General features: G+C 46.8%; 1 protein-coding gene across 1 annotated transcript in view; it reads left to right on the forward strand.

Annotated features, from left to right (window-relative positions):
- The window catches only part of ND-B15 (NADH dehydrogenase (ubiquinone) B15 subunit), a 34,223-nt gene extending 27,029 nt beyond the window's left edge, over positions 1–7,194 (forward strand). Inside the window, exon 4 of the mRNA XM_072288876.1 lies at positions 7,066–7,194. Within this exon, the coding sequence (XP_072144977.1) occupies positions 7,066–7,134 (69 nt within the window). The 3' untranslated portion in view covers positions 7,135–7,194. The remainder of the gene's footprint in view (positions 1–7,065) is intronic.
- The last annotated feature ends 14,243 nt before the right edge of the window (positions 7,195–21,437 follow it).

Raw genomic sequence — 21,437 nt, forward strand, 5'->3', positions numbered from 1 at the left:
ACCTGCTCCTTTTTCCTCTGCACGACAGCGCATGTCTTACCTAGCTTATTGGGAGCAGTGAAAGCAACATTAACATCATATCTACTTGCAACTTTTTTAAGCCTGTGTGATACTGAACGAATATACAGAATAGCCACTACTCATTTTTTTGCTATTACTGCTTTCTGTAATGACATCCGTCCCCCTCGAAACTGACTTCTTGAGGCATTCAGCCACAGTGGCCACTGCTACGCTAGGATAACCTGCTTCTAATAGGCACCGGACCTGCGCATTAAAACTGGCGCTCATTTTGTGCATGCAGGATCTCGTGAGAGAAGACTTAAGACACGACATGGCAATTCAATTTTTTACTACTTTGGAATGCTTGGATTGAAAGTTTAACAACGGCTTCTAAGATCTTGGGGAGTACTGCCAACGAACATGATTCTGTTGGAAGACCAAGGAAATGCCTAGAAACTGGATTACGCGTCGCTGAGGAAATTCCTTGGTCAACTTTAATCGTCCTTCATGAAGTTTAAATTGCTCACTTACTGAGGTAGCAGCGGAATCGAATTCTTTCCTATTGCAGAAAATCAGGTAATCATCAACCATAGAAAAGAATTTACAGCCAGTAAAGCTCAAGCCTTCGGCAGGTGAGCAATGTGCGGTTGACCTCCTGTCAAGACATAATCTTGATAGGGTTGTCTCTAATGTCAAGAAAGCGAAATCCCTCGCCTTAGAACTGTTTTTTCGGCAAAGACCCATAAGCACGAAATTCCTTTTTGTGCAATAGTGTCAGAGAAAGGGACGTGGCAGGTCTGTGTCGCTGGTTTCCTACAGAAATGCTTAGCTTCACTAAGTTGATAGTCAGCGTTCGTGTTGTCCACTTCTCTACTGTTGTGTCCTGTCTGCACGCCTCACCTTTTTGACCTATCTATGCTGTCTCATTTCGCAACAAAATTCTCGTCAAAGTGAATTTTTTTCGCGTTCCCTGTCGATTTCGTTATTCTGAGGTTCAGCTGTACAATTATGCAATGATTTCCGTGATGGCAGTTTTGAAGGCATTTGTACCTGTGATTGAAGCAATGGCAGCATAAATGTTCCAGTTGGAGCTTGTGGCGGGAACAAATGAGTTAGTGGAAATTACGCCAACTTTGTAACGGTGGTCCATGCGTTCAGAAATAGGTACCAGTTCATATATATGTCCATATGGGAAATATATATTTGGGTTGTAATAGAAGGGACAGATAGGACAGGGTTAAGATGATAAATTTTATGGAAAAGACAGAAGGGAAATTTTATGGCGAAGCGACAGGTCAGGCAAACTGAGAGTGATTTCATTAGGGTGACGCTATGTTAGTGAATAGTTCGATAGAATAAATTGTATGGAGGGAGTTGGGATTGCTTCGATAGTAAGGACAGGGGAATTAACATGGGGATCTCAAATAGAGGACTCATATTCCAATTTAGGACGCACTAATGTTTCATAAAGTAGGAGTTTTAAACTGCTACGGGCAAGTGAGAAATGCGTGAAAGGGACTGACAACCAATTTTTATGGTACCTATTTTTTTTTTTTTTTTGCAATGGAACGCTTACTGGTCAGTGTGTCTAATCTTGAAGTAGTAATGCAGGAAAATCCATGGAACATCAAAATTTAATGTTTTGATGGTTTTTCATGGTTTATCAATTTTTTCTATCTGCAGTGAGGATGTAGTCGTTCACTGAAAGCATACTGAGAATGGTGATAGGTGAGCGCGATAGTGATTATACGCCGGCATTAGTGGTAGGCAGACGACTAGTGCAACCATAACTATGAAAAAGTATTATTTTGTTTATCAAGTCGATGTTCCTGCGTTTCATGTTTTCCGAAGTGTCGAAGTATTTCTGCAATAATACCTACGAGTTTTCGTGATTTCCTGCCCAACTGCTTTCATATTTAACCCATCAAAACGAAAGCAAAGGGATAGAAAACGAAATGACGCTTTTACACGTGATACGCAGTTTAGCATGTTGCCATGCGTGCACTTTTGATTTCCGAAGCATAGAATAAAGTGCAACTGCCTAATAATATAGCAACTGCAACATTAAGCAACAATTATGTTGTACTTCATAACAGCCGACTTACGTGCAGTAACCTCATAGACTACATCCGAAGTATCAAGATTTCAGCGCCAGGCCTCGGCACTTACTAGTTTTTAGACTATATTTTATAATTTCTAATTTTATTTATTTGTTTTATTATTTTGTTTTATATTTATAATTTTTGACTGTTTTAGACCATAAATCATGGTCGTTTCATTTCTATCAACGTCTCACAACACATTATGGCCATTTTTCAGTGACCAAGTGATCGATTTGCGCTATTGATGATATGGTCCATGTGTACTTGCCATGAAAAGTTCTCGGTAATGTGGATTCCTAGGTATTTGTACAAGGAGACTTGAGACAGCAGAGCATTGCTAAGAGAATAATTACAAGGTGGAAAACTACTAACGTGCTGGGAAATTCGCATTACTTTACCTTTAGTTTCATTCAATTTGATCAACCAAGTATCGCACCATGCAGAAACGCTGTTTAGGTCGGCCTGAAGGATAACACTATCAGTGGTTGTTAACATTTCGCGGTAAATTATGCAATCATCAGCAAACAACTCTTTAGAGGAGGAAATGTTATTGGGTAGGTCATGTATGTGTGTAAGGAAGAGTGAGCCCTGAACGGACCCTTGAGGGAGGCCGGATGTTACAGGAGAGCTGTTAAAGCTTACAGCCATTAACTGGCACGAACTGCTTGTGAAAAGGCAAGAAGCATTCACTCCATTGTAAGATAGCATCCAGATTGACTATGCCGAGTTTAATAGTAAGAGCTTATGGCAAACAGAGTCGGTAAGCTTTTTCAATATCGATGAAGACTCAGTCGATGATAGAGCAACGGTCAAGTCCAGAAAATAGGTTGTGGGTTAAGGAGAGGAGTTATGTTTCGCACAAATAAGTTTTTCTCAAGCTGTGTTGATGCATATGAAAGAAGGAGCTTTCTTCGTGGAAAGTTAAGATGACGTGGCTCTATTAATTTACAAGGTATGCTTGTCAAGGAAATTGGCCTATGGTAGCCAGGAGAGCATACATTACCTACCTTATGCAAGGGAACCACTTTCCCGACTTTCCAATCACTCGGAAGTTCGCAAATATCTAGTGACTGCGGAAAAAATTGTCTACAACATTATGGAATAAGTTTTAGTATTTTTCAAGAAATTTGGATTGATGGCATCTTTGCCTGGTGAAGAAAGTTTTATTTTTCTATTGACATGTGAATTCCAATAGAGTCAGTAATGGAATCCATTAGAGGAAAATCATATTGAGCAAGTATGGGAAGTGAGGTCAGTTCAGTATCATAAAAGGAAGATGAAAATATGTCGTTTAACAGAGAAGAGCAATTTGGTCTTGAAACGGTTGCACCGTCTTCACCAATGAGCTCAGCTGCTGTGTTGCTATGGCCTTTCACCACCTTCCAGAATTTGTGTTGATTTCTAACAAGAAAGAAGTGTTGTTTTAAAGAATAAACCTAAGTAAATAAAGTTAGTGAGTGCTTTTTAACTTTGTCCAGTTGTCAATGGTGCACAAGTGGTGGCTGTTAGAACAATAATAGAAAAAGCTTATAACTTAGAGTTAATGCTGTCAAAATCTACTCTATTGCAGCAGCAGATGTACTTATAAGAGCAGACTACCTGTTATATTGTGATCAGATAGCCCGGCTTGATGAATTATGTCGTAGCACACATCAGGGTTATCGGTAAGAAAGGTGCAAATATTACATTTTTAATATTCGTATTCGATTTGCAAAAACAGATATTCGAAAATGTGTGATTTTTCAGTTGGATACGAATATTCGAATCAAATCGAATATATTGCTGGCAGTGTGGGAGCAAACACGGTTCTTAGCATTTGTTTCTAATTTAAGAATGCTGGGGCGATATTGTGCCACTTTTTCGATTTTGTGCTGTTAGCAATATTTCACCTTTAAAGCACACTTAGCCATCAAACGTCTTAACTTTGCGGGAAAGCCAGCCTCGCAGTATGAAAGGGCACTGATTTGCAGACACGGACAGCGAGAGTGCACATTCTTTCATTTTTGCAGCACCACCACCAATTCTGAGCTTACTGCTTGACAGCAAGTGCGATGAGTGACGACTGGCACAAAGTCAAAGGCCTCCTATTTTACAGGCCTTCGATGTGGTATAATAAAGCACAGGCTGGCAAGGACAGCCAGTGGGAATTACTAAATGTTTCAAGTCAACATGAGCCAAATGCACAATGCTTTACTATAATGGCTTACTAGTCTAGTTTTTTAACATATACAATGTAATTGTAATATTCCAAAATAACAAATAAATGCATGTGCATATCATTATTCGCTATTCAATTCGATATTTGAAGCTAAGTATTCATATTCAAAACTGCTGCTACAGATTGATAAAAGTGTAGTGAATGTATGCACTGAATGCACAAAGCGCTTGCAACATGGTGGATGACCATACTGGCAGTGTCTCAAAACAAATATAGCTATTTCTGCTTGATTTGGTAGCCGTATTAGCTCACAGTCGTGCAGCCGTTGTCTGAATTATCACACGGCACACTGTAAGGTTTCTGAGATTTCGGTCATCCTTATGCATTCATTCCATGTGGCTAGTGGCAGTGCTGCAAGGCTGTGTTAATAATCAGGCCTGTCCAAATTATCGGTCGTTGACTGTAGTATGTTGCATAAGTTGTACACTAGGATCCTACAGTGTGACAAATGACTGTGTATAAACCCGAAGTGTAAAATGCGAAGTGTGGGTAAGTGGAAGCATTCACAAGCCTGAAGCAATGTGTAACATGCAGGAGCTAACATGATACAAACAGTGTGAATGTGTTTTTGCCAATGCAAGTGTTCATTGAGAGTTGCTCCCATATACTAAAATGTAAACATTAATGCAAACTGGCCACAGACAAATATAGAAACACTGGTATGGGTTGTGCTTTTGAAGACAAGGACACAGCAAGGCACACAGATAAATGCATAGGCATGTAAAAGAGCTGTGTTTGTCTGCATGTGCCCTTATTTGTGTCTGGTTATATGTAGTGCATTTCAGAAAAATGGTTTGTTGTCTGAAACTATTGCTCTATGTTACAAAATACTTTAGCTTGTGCATTGGGGTGCTAAATTCTTGTTTCCCATGCACTGAGAGGTGGTGTCAGTGACAGGGCGTCACTCAAGCTTCTTCTGTAGCAGTGCACGCAAAATTTGTATTTTCTCAGTTGCAGGCAGTTGTTGCTCTTTGTGCACACTAGGCATCATAGCAGCGGTAATAGTGAATGCTTGACAATTTGTTGTTTGCTACGGAATGCCACATACGAAAAATAAACAAAATAAAACATTTTTTAAAAAGTGGGAGAGCACAGCTGCTGCAGGGCATGAGCAAATGCTCCCTGCTGAGTGTCCAAATGTTGTCGAATATGCTCAAGCTTTCTATACAGACAGCAATACCACATCGGAGCTTAGAGAGCGATGGAATCATTATCTAAGACTCATTGTGCATTCCTCTAGCCATCGCTAATCTCGAGGCAAGCAGTGCCACGCCCTATGCATTCCAATGCTGCTGTGTATCAGGCAAGACTACTTGTCAAGTGCGAACAAGGGTGCTTATCTTGTTGTTTGGAATGGTGTGTCACCTCCATCATAGTTCAAGCAACCGACCGGCATTTCTTGTAAAAGGCCAGTGTTTGTGCCATGAGTCAACGGGAAAACAAGTGCAATAGAATGACTACAAATATGTGATAAAGACAATGAAGCCAGTCGGCGAAATGAAGTGGGTGTGGACATGTGCTGCGTAAAGCGCGAGAGAAGAAAAAGGAGGCAAAGGCAGATGAGCTGGCATACTGATGTGGATGGGAAGCAGGGCTGATGCATGTCCAGCTGTGCTCTGGAGATGAGAAGCAGCAGCTTCGGTGACCATGAACTGGAGAGGGGATGTCTGAGAGTTCTCTGGAGATACCTCCACTCCTGAGCCCCAGCTACGGTGCTGAGGAAGTTCTCCACAGCCCCGCCCCGGTCCAGCCCCATACTTCTGTCACTGGCCACTGCTCGGTGGCGCAGAGGCGACCGCTTGGCCAAGAGCGAGTCCTTTGCTACGCTGGTCGCGGCACAGAACGACAACCTCGTCACTCGCAACGTAGGTTGACGCCTATAACGCTTCGAAACCACACAGGCCAACATCGTATGTAGTCCACGTTGGGCCAACATCCGCCACTTCTGGTGATGGTCGGAACATTTGAGTCCTAGGAACTACTTGTTACTTGGCTGGTCGAACTAGAAACAGTATATAGCCAATATGTATATTGGTTTTTATGTAGATAGTTACCTTCAGGAGTTCCTTGTGTGTATAGGGTTTATGGTGTGTCAGGTTACTTTGACATAATAAATGAGTTCTGCACCAAAACCACACACACAAGAAAGGAGACAACACTGGTGCTTATTTTACTTTAGGTTACTTTGCTGTTCATTCTTCATTGGAATCGTTTCTTGGGATAAATGTTTTTTAATGTCTTTGCATCATGTCTCTGTCTATTTCTGTAATGCTGAAATTCGTGCTAATTGGCGAGCCTGGCACAGTGCCTGGCAGGCTCGCCTATGGAGCTGTGCCAGCCAACTCTCGGACGTCCCCTCTAGTCCATGGCCCCCGAAGCTGCTGTTTTCCATCTCCAGAGCACAGCTGGACATGCGTCTGCCCTGCTCCTCTTCCACGTCAGCAGTGCCAACTCGGCTGCCTTCCCCTCCTTTTCCTTCATCTTTTCTCGCTTCACATGCTTTACACATCATATGTCCACTCCCTTAGTCATCTTCACATATTCATAGTCACTCTTTTGCACATGTTTTACCTGTGACTCGTGACAGTGTAGCTAGTGCTTGTAGTAGAGTAGCAAGTCCCCTATTACAGCAGGTTTGCCAATGCAGGTTTTGTCTACATGTTATCACATCAGAGTTGGTTAATAGAAATCCATTTTGACTTGCCCAAGTGAGCTGTCCTTCTTTGCCTCTCTTTTTTGTTGCAGCAAGAGTTTGAGCGGAAGTGCCGAACTGGTGAGATTGCATACAAGGACAGAATGTTCAAGATGATCTAGCGGCAGTGTGCTGGATGCAAGGTGATTGTAGTACAATAAAGCATTTGTTGAGTTGTGGAACTTCATTGTGCACAGTGAAAAGGGTTCCCAGCAGCAAACCTTTTGTCAAAAGGTGTACATATAATGGGCAGTAATTACAGTGAGCCTGAGCCTGTAAAAAAAAAATGCAGATTGCAAAGTGGCATTTGGTCAGAATTGAACCGAAACCAATACTCTTGGAATGTGTCTGCATGCACATTGAACCTAGAAGATTATGTGTTAACCGATTCAGAAAAACAATTCAAGCATATTGTCACGTAGTAGTGATCGTAAAGAACACAGTAGCAATAATGTGAATGACAAAACTAACCTTTATTGGGCGAACCTGTTCCCACAACAACAGGCTACACTTAAAGCACAATGATAGCGACGAACACAGTTGGCAATCGTCGAAAAGTGACGTGCCGGTGAAGTGCATCGGCTTTTATACACCAGCCATCGAACATTTCAGAAAAATTATACACTATTCGCGTCATGCATACATGTAATCAGGTTACACAATGTTTGGTGACAACAAATGGCAGATAGAACCATTGGTAACACTCCAGAAACTTCCAATACATGCAGGCGCTTCCTGCGCTGAGCGATAACATTTGTTAAACAGTGAAAAGTGCTCACCCGAAAAAGGTAAATAAGTCTTAAGTGCCAATGCCCCCCTCTGAAAAAGCATCGTCTCGATGCTACAAACATAACAGGAGAGCGAAACATAAAAAGACACTTATCAAAGAAACAAAGTCCGAAGTAACGCAGTCCAAAAAAAAAAAGAAAAGAAAGTCCAAAGGTCAGCTACGCAAAGTCCCAACGTTCATTAGCGCTGGTAGAATGGCTTAAGCCGCACAACATGGACTATTTCAGGTTGTGAGTGGTGCCGCTGTGATAGCGACGTTCCGGCTGGTACAACCTCACAGCCGAGTGCGCCAATGTGGCGGATGATCTTGTAAGGTCCGAAATAGCGGCATAAAAGCCTCTCGCAAAGTCCTCATCAGCGTATTGGGGCCCAAACACGGTCGCCAGGCTGGTACTCAACGTAGCGTCCTCGAAGGTTGTAGTGTCTGCTGTCTGCCCTCTGCTGGTTCTTGATCTGCATGCGGGCGAGGTGTCTGGCTTCTTCGGCATGCTGGAGATAGTGCTGTAGCGTGGGTAACAACAACCGACGCAGTTGGTTCAAGCACTGGAATGGTTTATTGAAGATAGCGTGGCTGCTTTTATCCTGTACGAATCAGCAAGTGCATGCGCACTTCGTGGTGCAATAGACGGGCTTGCGTTGACGCAATACGGCACTTCCTCCCCGTTAGAAGCCTAGCCTGTCCGGTGGTCTCCTTGTGCGCGTAGAACACCTAGGAAATCATAAGCCCGCTGGTACACTTCAGGTTGCTTCACTGGAAGCCTGGGATGTACAAAGTGATCCGTCTAACGATGGTTCAGCGTCTTCCACTGCAGAGGGTTGATTACTCTCTGTGACTTGGTTGTCTCTGGGCCGAGTTGCATAGAATTCTTGCTTTACTTCATCTGCTGCGAGTTGTGGCCGTACTTGGTCCACGTGACGGCGCTGCACCCCTCCTGTGGTGTCCACCGCCACCATACGCCTACCTCTTGTTGATGTCACCGTGCCGGGTAACCATATCTGGCAAGCGTGATTGTACTGCTGCGACCAAACAGGCACTCCCGGTGAAAAGACTTGTGACAACGGTGCCGGGGGTCTGCTCACCGTGGGATCCCGTGCCGCCTCTTCGTCTGGAAAATGTGCACTTAGGCGGGTCCTGGGTTGAAAACCCAGCAACATCTCGACGTGCGACTTGCTATCTCGAGTCGGTGTTGCCCTGTAGCGTAGCAAGAACTTGGAAATATGATTGAGCAGACTTCCATCCTTATTTTTCTTGATACCTTCCTTAATAGTGCGCACTGCATGCTCTGCCAATCCATTTGACTGTGGATAGTATGGAGCGGAGGTAACATGACACACATGGTTATCTTTGAAAAATCTTTCAGTCACTGAACTGCTAAATTGTGGCCCATTGTCGGGAACGACTGTATGGGGCAGACCAAAACGCGCGAAGATCCCTCGCAGTACTTCGACTGTAGTTTCTGCTCTTGCTGTCTTAAGGGGTACTGCCTCTATCCATTTCGTTTCCGCATCTACCACCGCCAAGATCATGTGACCTTCCACTGGCCCTGCATAGTCGATATGCAGGTGAGACCAACGTTTGTTGGTTTTCGGCCAGCTTGAAGGGACCTGTACCGCTGGCATGGCCCAACATTGCACGCATTGCTGGCATCTTTGTACCAGCTTGTCTATGTCGTGGTCCAATCCGGGGTACAAAAACATCGTACGGGCCAGGCACTTCATTGCAGTCATGCCTGGGTGGGTGTCGTGAAGTTCTCTCAGAATAAGTGTCCACATGGTCTCGGGCAGAACTACGCGATGACCCCAGTATATTAGTCCTTTACTCACAGTGAGTTCGTATCTGCGGGTGAAGTACAGCTGAAAGCACTGTTGCTCCGGCCCCAGCTGGTTTGGCCAACCACGAAGGATCCACATCTTCACCTGTCGGAGAAGAATGTCCTCGCTCGTGCTGTCTGCCAACTGCTGTGCGCCAAGAGAAAAATCTGTCAAAACTTGCACGTGTAGCACATAATTTGACGGGATCATCTTCACCAGGGTGCCCTTGCTCCGGCAAACGGCTCAAAGCATCAGCATTCGCGTGCGATGGTCCTTTCCAGAATTCTGTCATACTGATACGCTGATAAAAGGAGCGACCAACGCTGTATCCTAGCCGCCACCATCTGCGGAATTGGTTTCTCGGGATGGAACAGCCCTGTCAACGGCTTGTGATCCGTTATGAAACAAAATTTAATACCGTAAAGATAGCCTCTGAACCTTGTCGGAACGAAAACTAGGGCGAGCGCTTCCTTTTCTAGTTGCGAGTAATTTCGCTCCGCCTGCGCCAAGGTTAATAAAGGGAAAATCAGACATCCGCCCGTTTGTAGCAATTGCTACAAAGGAAACCCATACGGGTTCCTCGAAAGAAAAGCCTCGGAGTTGAAGAAAAATTCGTCCTGGTCCGGGACTCGAACCCGGGACCACCGCCTTTCCGGGGCAGCCGCTCTACCATCTGAGCAAACCAGGCGGCTAGCAGATGGCAGGGAGAAGTCGAATTTGTCGACAACACACGAAGCAAAGGCAAGTGTTTGACGTAGTAGTTCTGCGGAAACCCGCAAGGTGGAGAGAATTAAAGGGAAAAAGACATCCGCCCGTTCGTAGCAATTGCTACGTCAGTCGCGTTGTAGATGTTGGATGGCAGTTGTGGCAAAGTTTATATCCTTTCCCATGTAGGCCAGTAGAGTCCTGTCTTGTCTGGTGTGCTTCAGGCGTTCCTCGTGTCCTGCCTTGATGCTTCGATGGTTGCACGGAGGGTAGGCAACTTCGCATAGCGATGTAGCTCCTCGACACGTGTGTGTTTCGGGAGCCCTGTGATAACACGGAGAACTGATCTGTGGAGTACAGTGTCGTCCACTCTTCAGAATGCCGCTCCGAGCTGCCGGCGCTCCGCGGGGCGCCTCTGTCGGGCGCCGGAGAAACTATTGCACAGGTGCAGTAAGAGCCGCAGGCGGAGCTTCGCGCGTCGTCTGCTACAGTGCGCCCAGTATTGCGGTGAAGTGAACTTCACATTTGCACTGCCTCCGCAGAACGCCGATCAGAGAAACGTTTCTGAATAAACAAAAGACTGCTGAGAAGCCTATCAGCTGCTTTTATCCCGCTGCAGCAACCGTAGCAAAGTTTCCTGCGTGCCTGGTGAAGTTGAAACACACAAATAAGCATGCCGGGGAGGAAACGCGCGCCGCGTAATATTCGAAGCTTTATACTACTGCTGCAGCACGACGATCCGCCAATTTTTAAAATTTTTGGCGTCTTGCTGAGTAGCTGGTAATATGTGTTAGCAGACGACTGCTGTTGTCTGCTGAAATCTCGGCGCAACGAAAATTAATCGGAGCGGAATAGTAATAGTGGAGGTGGAGCTACATTTTCAGTCTCCTATTTTACCTTGCCACATATAGAGGTAGACGGCCAGGTAGACTCATCAGCGTTTGAAAACAATCCCTAAGGTTTACCAGGACCTAAGTCTTCAGCTTTGCAAGGTTTTAAGTAGTTCCTGAGAGGATATTTATTAAGGCGATAGCGTTTAATTGTTCCTACTAGCGTCTGTCCGTTACATTTTAGGTCACGTGACCTTAATATCACGTGACATCACGGTGCAGCGCGTCGTGATGTCACATGATCCCTCTGCCACGCTTGCGCCAGCTGCTCTTCTCATCTGTCACGAAATTAATTTTAGCGCGGCAAATTCAACTCAGTGGAATGAGTCGCAAACGGCTTTCGCCTTCCCGCAGTTAATAAACATATATGTGCCTCCAAGGAATTTTACTGTTCACAGGTGGCCGTAGGAAAATATGCCGTACTGTGTTCCCGCTAAGTTCCAAGTATGTGGCTGGCGTATTGAAGCAGGACATCTTGAATCGGGTATGTGGACAATTTAGTCAGCCGCCTTTCAATCTGCCTCTAACCCTTCCATCAGGGCTTTCGGATGAGCGCTAAAAGCATAACCTTTCCTTCGGTTTAACGTGACAGTGCAACTTCCCGGTTGCGAAATTTCTATGACGAAGGTTATCTAAAGACGTAAACCGTCAAGTCACCCAACTGTCTGCCGCCGAGTGCAACTGCTTTCGCGAGTCATTCGGCGATTAAGACTACAAGAACGTTGCCGTATCACCACTGCGGCCCAAAATGTGATTCCCGCCTGTCTAGACCGAGAGCGCAGGCGCGTCTGGTCGCTTCAATGTTTTCTGCTTGTGGGCCGCACTAAACCGAAATGTCGAGAGTGCCGGAGGACGAAAGACCTGTAGATTTCTGTGTCAGAGAATGCTCACTGCGATAAAGAATACTCAGAGATGTGTAGTACTGCAGCTACGACTACTCTGCAACGAGTCTTCGACTCTACTCAACAACGACCTTTCCGCAACATTTTTAAACTTCGATCCTATTGTATGGGCAACTAATATTCACCATTGGTAAACGAGTGCTCCCATCTTGTGTGATCTCGGGGGACTGAATATCGACGCTGAATATCGACGCTGAATAGGCATGAAAAACTGCGGAGATATTGTCTGAGTCTAATATGAACACTGTAGCAAGGTACTCGCGCAATTACAAAAACAAAAAGCAGGCAAAGGTAAATACTAGTATGCTTTACTTCGCAGATATGCACAAAAAGCAACAACATAAGAAGCTTATTAAGAACATGAAAACGAAACAAGTTCCCGAATACAGTTCTTTTGTTAGCTCAGAAGAAAAAGGAATGGCAAAAAAAGAACAACATAAATAAGGCTGTCTGGAACCGACGGTCAAGCGAGGCGCGCTACCTCGCAGCCCGTCTCGACGCAAGCGCGACGCTAAGTCGTACCCTTCATGGCCTAGTAGCGCGTAATATCACCGCCGGCATCTACGACAGCTCTCATCCGGCCAGGAAGGGAGTTGTAGAGCGACGTGCAGAGGTCAACATTGGCCCTTAATGTTTCCCAATGCTCTTGGACTGCTCTCCACAATTGGTCTGCCGACAAACCATGCAGGTTTTGACCCGACAACGCAACTTTAATGTTCCCCCACAGGTTGTCGATGATGTTGAGGTCTGGTGATTGTGGAGGCCAATCCATCACGGCAATTTCCCGGTTCTGCAAATACGAGGCAACCCTCTTGGATGTGTGTATTGGGGAGCGGTCGTGTTGAAGAACGAAGTCCATGTCAGGGAACGGGCCGTCTAACAGAAATGGCAAAGCCACATCGTCCAGTATAGAGCAGTAGCCCTCCGACGTGAATCGTCCGGGTATTCGGACTAGAGGTCCAAGGCCATCCTTCGTCACGGCGCCCCATACAGTCACAGAACTCCTCCCACTTGCGGCAACTCGTTGTATGAATTCCGGCATATACCTGCAAGAAAGATGGAGTGCAGGTACTATATTTTTGTTTGCTTTGTTGCCGTGAAGAAAACACTGTGTTCTAGTGTCGTAGAAGAAGTAATTGTCTTTTGTTACGACGCACTTGTTTCATGTAATAGCATGCCCATTTGTTATATGCATACATTTATTATGAAAAATATACACCAGCCATCCGAAACCGATTTTCAAGGAAGGGATGCTTCTGAAGGCATACTATGTATTAATTTTGTTGAGTCTGCAAACGAATCTTGTATTCCTACCAGCTAAGACAATTACCACAAGCAAATGAAAAAAATAATGGCTTGGCTGCTTTTTTAGCGACACCGTCTTTGCGTCAATCGGCTGCGCTGTCAAGTGGCTGAGAAACAATGAAACAAAAATTGAGAATTGACGTGCATTTAAACAATTATTTTATTGAAGGTGTCATTACGAAACTTGGCAAATATCAATTCTGAATGCTGCCTACACGCTTTAACCTGCACATATGCATTCTTGACCTGTAGTTTAGCGTGAGCACCTTGTGCACGGATAAGTATTGCCCTCCAAGCAGTGCACAATGCACAACACAAATTTTTTTACGCTGCCCGCAATCAACGCTTGTTGATAAGACAGTGGTCAAAATCGGAACTGGTTGCGCGCAACTGTATTCAAGCTTTAAGTTATGTATTCAAGCTTGTTTTTACTATAAGCCGGACACATCGATCAGTCTTTGCCCGATGCGGTTACAAAAAATGAGCTGCGGCGCATTTGAAAACTATATTACGCAAAGTATACACATTCATCAGAACGCTAAATTGCAAGTTGAATAATGCTCCTAAAACGTTTTTCAAAGTTTCCACCCATTAATTTATAAGAAAGGTTTAGGAACAAAACCACATACCTCGTGTTGATGGCGCCCCAGACTCGAGATCTTTGGTTCCATCTAGTGGAAAAAGTAGACTCGTCTGTGAAGACGACGCTCTTCCAGTTCTCAACCGACCAATCCGCATGGTCTTGGGCAAACTGAAGGCGTTTAGCCTTGTTTTGAGCACGCAGCCGCGGCTTCTGCGCAGCAGTTCTGCTCTTAAGTCCAGCTTCGTAAAGGCGGCGCTTGATTGTAGTGGCAGAAACATGTTTGAAACCCAGCTCCACTTGCAGCTCCCGTACAGACATCTTTGGGTTATCCACCACGGCAGCTACTAGCTGTCTATCTTCTTGATCTGTTGTCACTCTGTGACGAGGCTGCCGAGAGGCATCCTGAAGCCTACCTTCATTCCGGTATGCATTAATTATTCTATTCACTGTGTCAATTGCACGATTGGTTTCTGCTGCAATTCGTTTCTGCGAATAGCCCCTGAGACTTAAGTCCACAATCAGCCGCCTTTCGTCCTCCGGCACTCTCGACATTTCGGTTTAGTGCGACCCACAAGCAGAAAACATTGAAGCGACCAGACGTGCCTGCGCTCTCGGTCTAGACAGTCGGGAATCACATTTTGGGCCGCAGTGGTGATACGGCAACGTTCTTGTAGCCTTAATCGCCGAATGACTCGCGAAAGCAGTTGCACTCGGCGGCAGACAGTTGGGTGACTTGACGGTTTACGTCTATAGATAAACTTCGTCATAGAAATTTCGCAACCGGGAAGTTGCAGTGTCACGGTAAACCGAAGGAAAGGTTATGCTTTTAGCGCTCATCCGAAAGCCCTGATGGAAGTGTTAGAGGCAGATTGAAAAGCGGCTGACTAAATTGTCCACATACCCGATTCAAGATGTCCTGCTTCAATACGTCAGCCACATACTTGGAACTTAGCGGGAACACAGTCCGGCATATTTTCCTACGGCCACCTGTGAACTGTAAAATTCGTTGGAGGCACTTAGATGTTCATTAACTGCGGGAAGGCGAAAGCCGTTTGCGACTCATTCCACTGAGTTGAATTTGCCGCGGTTGAATTCATTTCGTGACAGATGAGAAGAGCAGCTGGCGCAAGCGTGGCAGAGGGATCATGTGACATCACGACGCGCTGCACCGTGATGTCACGTGATATTAAGGTCACGTTACCTCACGTGATATTAAGGTCACGTGACCTAAAATGTAACGGACGGACGCTAGTAGGAACAATTAAACGCTATCGCCTTAATAAATATCCTCTCAGCAACTACTTAAAACCTTGCAAAGCTGAAGACGTAGGTCCTGGTAAACCTTAGGGATTGTTTTCAAACGCTGATGAGTCTACCAGGCCGTCTACCTCTATCTGTGGCAAGGTAAAATAGGAGACTGAAAATGTAGCTCCACCTCCACTATTACTATTCCGCTCCGATTAATTTTCGTTACGCCGAGATTTCAGCGGACAACAGCAGTCGTCTGCTAACACTTATTACCAGCTACTCAGCAAGACGCCAAAAATTTTAAAAACTGGCGGATCGTAGTGCTGCAGCAGTAGTATAAAGCTTCGAATATTACGCGGCGCGCATTTCCTCCTCGGCATGCTTATTTGTGTGTTTCAACTTCACCAGGCACGCAGGAAACTTTGCTATGGTTGCTGCAACGGGATAAAAGCAGCTGATAGGCTTTTCAGCAGTCTTTTGTTTATTCAGAAACGTTTCTCCGATCGGCGTTCTGCGGAGGCAGTGCAAATTTGATGTCCACTTCACCGCAATACAGGGCGCACTGTAGCAGACGACGCGCGAAGCCCCGCCTGCGGCTCTCACTGCACCTGCGCAATACTTTCTCCGGCGCCCGACAGAGGCGCCCCGCGGAGCGCCGGCATAGGGTGCCTCGATGGAGGGCGGGCGAACATCGAGGCACCCTACGCCGGCAGCACGGAGCGGCATTCTGACTAAGAATGGACGACACTGTACCTCTAGCTGTGTCCAGTGCCGAGCAAGCAGGTATAACAGCGCGCTCCGTATATCGCTCGGGATGTCAGCAAAGCACTAACAAGCTTTCGGCATACGTCGGTACCAGCACCGCCCATGCGGAAACAGATTCGTTTTATGAGGTGCAGAGTGTTGTGCCATGTCCGACGAAGGTCTGCGAGCCACGCATCCGCTGTGCCTGTGCGGTCAATAAGTATCCCGAGAACACGCACTGATTTTTCCGCTCGCTGCAGCGTTTCGCCTGCAAGAGTGAGGGTGAGGGCTGCTTCGTCCTGCGTTGAACCTCGGATCACTACATAGGTTGTCTTCTCTGGAGATGGCCGCATGCCCGTTTGTGGCAGGTAGGGGTCAATAACGTCAAGTGCCGCCTGCAGGGTCTCCCGCTGCTCACCAATCGGTCGTGATGCAGTCCATAACGTGATGTCATCTGCGTAAATTGTGAAGCCCAGTTCGGAAATATCCTCCAGTCGCTCAGCCAGGCCTATCATAGTCAAATTAAATAGGAGGGGTGATAGTATGGAGCCTTGTGGGACTCCCACTATGTTTGGGTAAACCTTCCCGACGTCTCCGTCTACGGGCCCGTATGGAAAAAGTGCGATCTTGAAGGAAGGAACGCACAAAGTTGAGGGGGCGGCCCGTGATTCGGTGCCTCTCAGTTGCCTCAATGATTGCCTCATGCGTCACAGTGTCAAATGCTTTACGAAGGTCCACCACCACCACCAGGACGCACGGGTGTCGCTTTGCGCGACCGACTGTCTCTCGACGCAGTACACCCTCCCTCACAAGCAGGGGCGTAGCCAGGGGGGGGGGGGGGGGGGCTTATGGGGCTTCAGCCCCCCCCCCCGAAATTTTTTCGTGCTGTCCATGCACCGCCGACCAAAGCAACCATTGGCGCAGGAAATCATTCTGTATTTTGTCTAGAACATCTTTTTCACGGTCGAAAAGACATTTCACCGCGAAAATTGCGAACTCGGGTTGGATTTCGCGGCAACGCCCATGCACCGGGAGTCACATAACGCAAGCAGCCCCATCCGGCGTGCGTCTATTTGTCGTACAAAAATCCCTCACGTGACCTGATCCTAGGTGCCTAGGGACAGCATCGTTTAGGGATTTTTGAGAAGGCGCGATGCTGGCGCCGAGCGACGCCGTGGCGTGTTCGTCCTCGGCGTGATCGTTCTCTGGACCGCGCGTTTTTCGACATTGCTCATGTAATTGTGCGTGCGTTGCTTGTGTGTTGGTTGTAGGTTCTGTGTTACTTGGCGGAAAGCCGTGAGTAGTGGCGGTGCGGCAATGCGGCTTTGGCCTCGATGAGCTCTGGCACTACAGAATCTGCGTTGTGTGACCCGTGCTTTCTTGAGAACCCGGCGGTGGTGACAACTGAAATAATGAAGTGGCCTAGCGCCTTGGCAGCGAACCGCGATGTGGCGTCGCCATGTCCAACTTTGCTTAACGGACATCGAGGGATGTGCTGCTCGCTGCAAGTCATGTAAATGCAACTGCGTCGACCGCCCACTGTTCAGCGCTGAATGTGTGTTTGGTGTGCTGTGCTTGAAACGAGTGGTGCAGCCGTGCAGATGGGGTGGCGGAGGAGCAAAGTTTCTTAGGGGCTCTGTTAGCGTGTTCACAGACATGTGCTCCCGTCTTGGTCTCATTAGCGGCTGTCGCGGGATTGTGGTGTACTAGCTCCTTGCTTAGTATGAAGTTTACGACGCTAACACACAGCATTTTCACGTTTTTCCGCGCTATATGTCATTTGCATGACGGCCGAGTTGAAAACGAGACATATGTATGTGTTCTTCGCGTTTGTGTGTTGTAAATTACTTTCTATTATGGAAGTTCTGGGAGTCTTATTACGCAAGGAGTGCGAACGTAAACATAAACACATATGTGTGTGAAATTTTGAATTACCCATAATACCCTTTGCGACTGATAAATGGGCTACACGGCCTGTGTGAATCAGCTACCTTATGTTGCGACGCTCTTTCGTGTGGTAGAATGATGCATGGTAGGCGTTTATTCCTGTACTGTTGTAGAAAGCATTTGTTTATTCACTCAATACAAATGTACGGCTTCTTCGCCACAGTAAATTTTAGTTACGTGCTGAAGCATACTAAAAGTGGGAGGGGGCCGCTATCAGCCAGCATAGTATGTCCACTTAGGTGACCTGAGAGGCAGCGGGTGCGCGAGTGTATGATTAAAGAACTCTTATTATGTCCACTGACAGTGGCCCCTTCTCACTTTTAGTATGCTCCACCGCAGTACATTGCTTAGGCTTCACCGAGAAATATTAGTGTATTGCGAGAAAGATAATCCTAAAAAGCCTAATTATGCAAAGTTTCTTTTGTAGCTTGCTGCACCGCAATACAGGGGTGTAAATAAGCATCGTAAGTAAAGCATACTAAGAGTGGAAAGGGCACATAGGTTTACACTGTGCTCATGATTTTCAATTGTGACATAATTTGCAAGTGCATCTGTGCTCGTGGTAAGCTTCATTAACAATTCTTTGTACATTACAAATTAATATTGCAGGGAAGCTTACTCAAGCACATTCGCCATTATGGTACGTCTTATTCAGCTTCAATGCAGGAGCACAATGCGAATTCCTGCCCCTGCTTTTGGCTGGACTGCACATGCTTTTTGAGAAATGTTTCATTTCGTTGATTCATGCTTTAAGCGCGAGACCTAGCAATGGGTAGCCCAACTATAGATTTGAGAAAACCAAAACGAATTCAGCAGTAAGAAGCTAAAGGTTGTTTTAGTGTAGATCAGTGGCCAAGTCCGGATATGAGAGGAGGAAGAAAAGCCGAGTTTTTCCACTTCAACACTGGGAGGCACAACTCCCACAAATAAGTACGACTCTTACTTATTTTACTTTTTTAAGGAGATTACTGACTTGCATTGGCAAGTGTTCACTTCAGCAAACACTGCATGAAGTAAGCTTCCTGTGCATATTTCACCAGCTGCTGCATCATTGTTTCACATTATGAGTGAAACTGCAGTTTTCTTTATGCCGCAACTTGCCCAATTTTGTGTTTTGCAGTGGGATGTTAGCAGTGCTATTAAGGCACTTAAATACTCATGAATAGTAGTGGAGAGAAAAAAAATAAAATTAGGAAAGCAGTGGCTTTTCGTGCATAGACTATGCATACACCTGGTGCTCTTATGGTAATTTTTTCCCTATCCGCTAAACCATTCTAAACAAGAAAAGTTTATACACAGTGTTGTAATCTCAGCGCTGACGCCCGTTGTTGCAAATGGGTCGCAAGCCTCAAGGGTAGCGTTGGCCTGGCGGCCTGGGGCACAACTGGAAGCATCCGAAGGTCCCGGCAAAGCATGAGTCGACTGCTAACAGAACAACTTGTTTATTCTAGCATCGCAAAAGAGCGGGCGGTCAGGTCGACCGAAGTGGAGAGACGGGAGAGCACGTAACGCAACAGAAGAAATCGGAGCCTCTCTCGGCGTCCGGGAGCAGCTGCTCTTATACTCTCGGAGTTGAGGGCAAGAGGGAACGCCTCGATAGAGGCGCACGTGACTGGGCACGGACAGGCTGAGACACGTTGGGACGAGTGTAGTGACGCATCCGCCGGGCCGGCGCCGGTCAGACCTCGCTTCACACTTGGGGAGCTCCTCTCCCCGGCTGCCGCGCTTTGACAAGCGTGGGCACCAACATGCACACACACACACGCACACTTGAAGACACGTGGCATTGAAACATGCCTGGACGCGCTTGGCGGGGAGGCGTTGCGGCGGCGTCGAACGGGCCAAAATGTCCGCCGCTTTGAACGAAGCCCCGGCGTCCGTTGCATCCGCGCCGGCTATACCGCGCGTCGTAGGCGAAACGTAACAGACCGCCCCGCCGGGGGAAGGAGATCCCGATTGTCAGGGGACTGCATCCGCTGTCCGGAGGGATGTCGCTCGATGATGCTCATAACCGAAGTAGGGCGTCCTTCGGCGTTTCTTGAGCGCAGCGCACAGAGAAGGCCTCGTTCTCTCGTTCAGGTTCACACAGGACACTGCAAAGTGACTTCGGGAGAGTTGACATTTTTGTTCTCGTTCCCGGCAAGCGTTAGAACTACGCCGAAACTCAACCGCTCAGTCAGCAAGCACGAAACAACCCTCACCAAGTCCTGCCAGGCTCTTTCCCCTTTTATACCACTGCCTAGTTCCTTACAGTAGTCTAGCAGCACTCAGAACGCGTCCACAAATTGGAAAATTGCACTAGAAAGCACGTCATCACTTTGAAACACTAAACAAAAGCAATATGTTAAAAATCCTGCCTCAGGAAGAAAAACATCAGTAACAAACAACTCTGAGGCTGATTCCTACGTTAGGGGCTTCGACTTAAGCCATCGGCGTTACCGTTGAGACTCCCCTTTTTGTAACGCACCTCAAAGGAATGTTGTTGCAAAGCGAGGCGACCATTTTTGGGAGAGATGGTCTGCAGCCATTGGAGAGGGCAGTGATCCGTCTCAATGATAAACCTCGAGCCGGCTAGGTAGCATGACAATTTCTGAACGGCCCATACGAGACACGCACACTCTTTCTCGGTGGCGCTGTACGCCTGCTCACGACTGGTCAGCTTACGACTAGCATACAGGACGGGGTGTTCCACTTCTCCGTTTTCCCGTTGGCACAGTACAACGCCCATGCCTCGCTCACTAGCATCGCACTGAACAACGAACCCTTTTGTGTAGTCTGGCGATCGTAGCACAGGCTGGCTTGTTAGGGCGCTCTTTAGGGCGCTAAAAGCTCTTTCCTTTGTCTCGTCCCATACGACTGTTTGGGGCTCTGTTTTTAGAGCATCCGTCAGGGGAGCCGCGATATCAGAGTACCTGGGGATGTACCTCTGATAGTAGCCGGCGACACCTAAGAACGACCGAATATCGGTCTTCGTGCGCGGTTGCGGGAAGTCTCGCACAGCGGCCACCTTTATTTCAGAGGGGCGGCGACGACCCCGTCCAATCACGTGACCGAGGTAGACAACCTCGGCCTGTGCTAACTGGCACTTGGGAGCCTTGACTGTCAAGCCCGCATCGCGCAGGCGGGTTAGCACTGCCCGCAAATGGGCCATATGCTCAGGCCAGGATGCGGAGAATATCGCTACGTCGTCTAGATACGGTAAAGCGAATTCTTGCTGTCCCCGCAACACTTTATCCATGAGGCTTGAAAAGCAGTATGGCGCGTTCTTCAAACCGAAACTCAAAACTTTAGGACGGAACGTTCCCATTGGTGAAATGAACGCCGCATACCTACTAGCCTCTTCTGTAAGTGGAACCTGCCAATAACCCCTGACAAGATCTAGGGTGGAAATAAACTGAGCGCTACTCACTTTCTCAATGCGCTCCTCGATGTTAGGGATCGGATAAATTTGATCCTTAGTGATGGAATTAAGCCTGCGGTAGTCGACGCAAGAACGAGGT

This window comes from Dermacentor andersoni, chromosome 6, assembly GCF_023375885.2.
Source record: "Dermacentor andersoni chromosome 6, qqDerAnde1_hic_scaffold, whole genome shotgun sequence".
Lineage (NCBI taxonomy): Eukaryota > Metazoa > Arthropoda > Arachnida > Ixodida > Ixodidae > Dermacentor > Dermacentor andersoni.